Source organism: Python bivittatus, unplaced genomic scaffold (assembly GCF_059951505.1).
Source record: "Python bivittatus isolate LINGU-HERP-01145 unplaced genomic scaffold, Pbiv_v1 ctg000190_np1212, whole genome shotgun sequence".
In the NCBI taxonomy this organism is placed as follows: domain Eukaryota; kingdom Metazoa; phylum Chordata; class Lepidosauria; order Squamata; family Pythonidae; genus Python; species Python bivittatus.
This window is the reverse complement of record NW_028277042.1, coordinates 3,687,257-3,693,256: the sequence shown is the minus strand read 5'-3', so window position 1 is coordinate 3,693,256 and position 6,000 is coordinate 3,687,257. Positions and strand designations below refer to the sequence as shown.

General features: G+C 44.3%; 1 protein-coding gene across 1 annotated transcript in view; it reads left to right on the top strand.

The window, feature by feature from the left end:
* The first annotated feature begins 574 nt into the window (after positions 1-574).
* The window catches only part of BBS2 (Bardet-Biedl syndrome 2), a 31,453-nt gene continuing 26,027 nt past the window's right edge, over positions 575-6,000 (top strand). Inside the window, exons 1-2 of the mRNA XM_088135923.1 lie at positions 575-897; positions 3,855-4,082. Of these exons, the coding sequence (XP_087992049.1) occupies positions 781-897; positions 3,855-4,082 (345 nt within the window). The 5' untranslated portion in view covers positions 575-780. The remainder of the gene's footprint in view (positions 898-3,854; positions 4,083-6,000) is intronic.

Genomic DNA, 6,000 nt, shown 5'->3' with positions numbered 1-6,000 from the left:
TCGACTCTAAATCAACCAGGGCTAGCTGAGTCCTGTCACTTTGGGGGCTCTCTGGGGGTCTTCCTGGATGTAACAATGCACTTTTCTTGGCAGCAGACCACAAATGGTTTGCCATTGTCTTCTTCTGGGAGGTTTCTCCCAGTGCACGCTAGATCTGTAGGGTTTCCTGGTGGTGCTCCCTCCGAGCCTTATCCAGTTTTAGTCCTGCTCAGTTCCCTCAAGCTCAGCCACAGACTGCCCCCTGCTGAGTACAGTACAGAAGCGCTGGCTCACTCCTGCAGCTGATGCGCAGAGTGGTTTGCCCTCATCTTTCGGCGAGGGGACCGCCGCGGGATTTCTGCGTGGCCTCCCATCCCAGCAGCTCCCAGGCTGGACGCTGCCCAGTCACGACGTTGCTCCCTGCAGAGAAACAACCCCAATCGGTGCTTTCAAAAAGGGCAAACCAAAAACAGGCTCAACAACTTCCCCGCACTGGGGTTACCGAACGCTTTAAACATGGGGGGCTGAATCCACCTCTATCCTCCCTGGGCTGCGGCGGGGGCTCCGCCGTGCCCGCTCCCGGACTACAGCTTCCATCCTCCCTGGCCGGCCGGGGATAATGGGAGCGGCAGTCCAGGCGGGCGGCGAGCGGGCATATTTTTTGCTACCGCGCGCTCGCGAGTGAGGCCGCCTTCCTCCAGGCCCCGGCTTGCGGCCTGCTGCGGTTTCCATAGCAACGGCTCCTTCCCTCGCCTTGCAGGCCGCCCGGAGAGGCCCAGGCCGGCCTCCACCGATTCCGCTATGCTGGTGCCGGTCTTCAGCCTGAAGCTCAACCACAAGATCCTGCCCCGCGGCGTGGCGCTGGGCAGGTACGACGGGATCCACCCGTGCCTGACGGCGGCCACGCATGCCGGCAAGGTAGCGCGACTCGACCCGGGGGGCTGGGGCGCATGGGAGGGGGAGTCTTCGGCCTTTGGCGGGCGCCCGCGGGCCCGCTAGCGCCCCTTTTGCGGCCCCGCCACCCTTTCCCGGGCGGGGAACGCGCGTGTCGTGTCGTGTCGTGTCGTGGGGGGGGGCGCTTATGTCGCGGTAGCCCCCCTCAGCCGGGTTTGTATTGACCTATTTATTCCTGAGTAAATAAATATAAATTCTATTTTTATAGAAACTACAGTACAAATTTTATACAAGACATACAGTGTATTGCTTTAATGTTTATTTATATTTGTGTTTTATAAAAGACATATTATTTTATTTTATTTTTTATTTATATTTTATAAAAGGCATATTGTTTGTTTTTATTTTTTTATTTTATATATTTTATAAAAGACCTATTTTTAATTTTGTTTTTGTTTTTTATTTATATTTGTATTCTATCAAAGACATAGGTTATCAAACCAGGGTTCTCAAGGGTGTGAATGCCCTGGCGCCGTGTTCCCGCATGCGTATTACACAGATAAGTGTCAGGGACCAGAGGTCCTGTGTCCCATTCAGAAATTTCCTCTCTAAATGGGAGGAGGAGAGCCAGGGTAGTCCATGGGGGTAAAAACTCAGTGTCTGGTAGCATGTTTTCTGAGTAACAGATTTTACGAAAAGGAGTCAGCTGATGCCTTTTAATAAAATGCATGAGTTGGAAACGGTGCTACGAGACTCCTGAAGTTTTCCTCTCTGAACTTGCTAACCTTCCTTATGGGAATGCACATTTGATTGCTTGATTTAAAAGGCTTATATGACCCCCCATCTTGGAAGACACAACTCTGGGCGGCCAACAGCGATAGTAAAAACACAACAATAAAACAATTTAACAAACAAACAAGGAAAACCCGGTGCCCAGTCAACAACATCTATCCAATTATACAGTCCCCTGGACTCCAACATTATTTAGCCTTTTAACAAGGCATCCTTAAGAGGCAAAAACAAAAAACAGGGACACAAATGATTCCTTAAAATAGGGACTAAAGGCCACTTTCTTTTACAAAAAGAGTCCAGCATGTTGCAAACCAGAAGTATCCTGGCCCAACTGCTTTCTGAATGGTATTTGTGAAGGGCTTGTATGTGATGGGGAGGGTTGACCCTAATGAATGACTATGTGTCAGTGTTGACTGTTAGTGACCACATAAAGATTTTCTCCATGATGATCTATCCTTAATCTGGTCCTTCTCTACCAACAGTGCACCCATTGGCACCGTAACTGAGCCCATACACCTTGCTGCTGGTTCTCTTCTCTTTCCTTCCACTTTTCCTAGCATTATAGACTTCTCCAAAGAGCTGGGTCTTTGCATTATGCCTCCAAGATAGATAGATAGCTGTATTGTCACTTGGAGGTTGCACGGATAGACCTTTTTCATGATGATCTGTCTCCACCTGGCCTTTTAGGTGTTCCCATTGGTGCTGTAACTGAGTCCATACCCCTTGCTGCTGGTTGTCTTCTTCTTCACTTTCCTTCCACCTTTCCCAGTCCTCTTCTTCTCTTTCCTTCCACCTTTCCCAGCATTAGAGCCTTCTCCAGAGAGCTAGGTCTTTGCATAATGTGTCTGAAGTAGGATAATTTGAGCCTGATTGACCCTGTTATGTATGTATTAATGCTTACATGCTTCATTCAGGTTTAGATGCAGCAGGGATGCCTTTGGATCCCAGTCACTCTAGCACAGTTCCAGAGGAGGACTTTTTTTGTGCTTGTGGACTTCCCACTGAGCCATACAAGTGATCATCTTAGAAAAGGGAATGCCAGATCACAAATGCCTTTGATCTGATTCAACTTGAAAAGGCCCTGAGACCCTAGATGATCATGACTTGGGGACTAGTATTTTCCAAAAAAGATACAGCTCATAAGCCAGTCCCATTGAAATTCTTTGTATAAATCTGCCTTCCCATGGTAGTGATGGTGGATCACATACATGCAAGGAACTTGGTCAGTAATATATGTGAAATGATAGGTAGGTGATAGAGACTGAAAAGTTACTCATCTAGTCCTGAGAGTTTTTACCTCATGGACATCTGAGTAATCTAATGCCTGATCTGCTGGTGATCCCACCAAAGATTGCTGTTAGGTGCTCCCACTGTTGACTACATTGGGAGGCTGCATTGGGAGCATTGGAGTGGATTAAAGCCTTCCCTCTCTCTGAGTAAATTTGATCAAGACTAGAGTCTGTAATGTTTGTCCCCAGTTCTCCAGCTGATGACTAATCAGGAAATTGATGAGAGACATGGGTTGTGGTCAGGCTTCTCCAATTTCAATTTCCAGAATTCTCAGTGATGGCCATGCTGCTTAAGGAATTTTGGGAGTTGAAGTCCACACATCTGGAGGGTACTCATATTGGGAAAGGCTGCTGGTTTGTTTTATCCTCATTAAAGTTGTTTGCAGGGATGGTCTACAGTGTCAAGACAGTGTCAGTGGGCAATGAACTTCCCCCCTTTTCCATGTGTGTAATGCAGGCAACACATATTTCAAAGGGGCAAAGCTTTGATTGGTTGCACCTGTTATCTTGACCTGTTGATTGCAGAAGCCCCTGGTCCTCATATAGCCTGCATATTTGTTGTCTCCTGTGGGCCTCAGTGATGCCCATAGAGGTAAACACTATTCCTCAAAGAGAAGTTATCTACTGAATACTCCTTTAACCTGCAACCCAACCCTTTCATCCCAATAGATGAAGCCATACCTATGGACACTGAGAGATTGTCCTCCTCCAGAGGGTATCTCTTGTCTCCCAAGGATAAGCAGTTTGCTACACAGAGACTGGCAGGTGGGGATACCTGATATATAGGAATACATTGGAGTCCAAATTACTTTGGAATTATTTGTGACTCGTGGATCTCACTAAGAAAGGATTTTTACTGCTGCTACTGCCGTCATCCAATGTTTTGCTTAATATTGACAGGTTTTTATTCACAATCCTCATGGACGTGGCCAGCGCATTAATACAAACCGCTTGGTACTTAGTACCCAGGATGCAGATATTTCTTTGCTGAACATCAATGAGGCCATCAGTTGTTTGACTGCAGGGATGCTGAACCCTGATCTTGGCTGTGATTCCCTCCTGGTTGGCACACGGACCAGTTTGTTGGCATATGACGTATACAACAATGCTGACTTGTTTTATACCGGGGTACGTCATTTTTCTTGTTTTTCCCCATGAGTGCACCTCAACAACTGAATTTTTAAACTAATGTTACAGAGCTCGAATACACCTTAATTGAATTTTTCCTTAAACTTTCCTTCTTTCCATCCCACATAATTTGTATAGGGGAATACTCTGATGTTTTGCAGAAGATGTGGACACTTCATAGAGGTTTCCACCACTCTTTACTAATGAAATGACTTCTGGATGGTGCCATTTGAGCCAATGAAGTATTAGCACAGTTTCATTGTCTCAAACAAAGTTCATCCTGAAGTCCTTACACCAATGTGGGGACACATTTCTACATGTGGACTTTGTTCTTGGAAGCCACCTTCTGAAATGAGAACACATCTTCGCCTAAAACATTCCTCATTGCTCACTCTAGAAAAACGACGAGTCATGGCCAACTAATTCAAAGAAGATATCCAGTATTATTGGTTGTCCTACTGAGAAACTTGTGAGAAGCTTCAGAATATTGTAGTTTCTCTCCTTCAGAATATAAAACTCTCTGGAGTCCTTAGTGCTCTCTGAGCTTGGTTGTTTGCTTACAGACATTTTATTACCCAACTAGGTAACATCATCAATGAAAGTGAGTGTGGATTTGCTGCCTGTTTATATGCAGTAGCTTATCCTGCCAGTTTTGGTTGGGGTGTGGTTTTCTCCTTGATAGGTCCTTATTAGGGTATTATTTTCTGCTTGATTGTTTGCCTGGTGTTAATTTCTGCTTATTTGGGTGTGGGCTGTTGGAGAGGCTGTGTTCTGGTCTTTTTGTTTCCTTCTTCACTTTTATACTGTTTCTTTTGAATGGTGTGTAAATATGGTTTATTTCTTTGTGTCTGTTGATTTGTCTGAATGCCAAGCTTCCAGGAATTCCCTAGTGTTTTTGGATTTAGCTTGGTCTGGCAGGGTGAGCTGCTGTATATAAACAGGGAGAAAACCCCACACTCACTTGCACTGATGATGTTACCTAGTTGGGTCATGAAATGTCTGCAAGCAAACCACCAAGCTCAGAGAGCACCAAGTATTCCACAGTTCAACCCTGAACTACAGATATTTTCTTCTATTGGATAAAACTCTCTCTCCTGTGACACCAGCCTGCGTTGCAGGCAATGCAAGATTGGGTCCATTGCTCGTTCAGTGGCTGGATATTGTTATGAATTGGCAATTAGATTTTTGGATCAGAATTAGAGACTTCATCATGGCTCCTTTGCCTGCTTGGAGATGCCCAATTAATAGCATGAAACTCCTTGTGAACTAATTTTAGTTTTTTTAGCCATGTGAAATAGCTTTTGAGAGTTATTGGAGAACTAAGGGAAGGACTGACATCCTGATTACAATGTTTTATAGCTCTGTCTGTAATGTACTTAGAAATGTAAGCTTTGCAAATAGAACACACATTTCCCTTGACTCAATAATATCCCTCCCCAAACATAACATGGCAATACCTGCATTTTCAACTACTGCATTCTTAATAATACAGAGATCAGGAATGATGCTGCATTTACCCAGTGAAAAGTCCATGAGAGTTTTTCTATAGTTTTTTGGGGAGGCAGGTTCTATGGCTGTCTTCTTGGCTTAAGCAATTCATTGTCTTTCTGGTGTTAAAGTAGGAAACAGCTAATATGAATGTTAAAGACCCTAAAGATTCAGCTTTTATTATACCTGGTTAACTGTAATCTAGATGCTATTATTTTCTTTGAAATTGATTATTGCCTTATTCTAGATGAACGTTTTATCTGTGTTTGAAATAACTACCAGTATATCTTTTACATGTACTAATTAATTATGTCTGGGACAGCCTAATATTACTTTTAGGAACAAAATCTGAAGTGGAATGGTACAATCCCAAGTTTTTATGATACATATTTTCTATCCTGAAAGGTGTTCCAAATAACTTTGGTTGGAA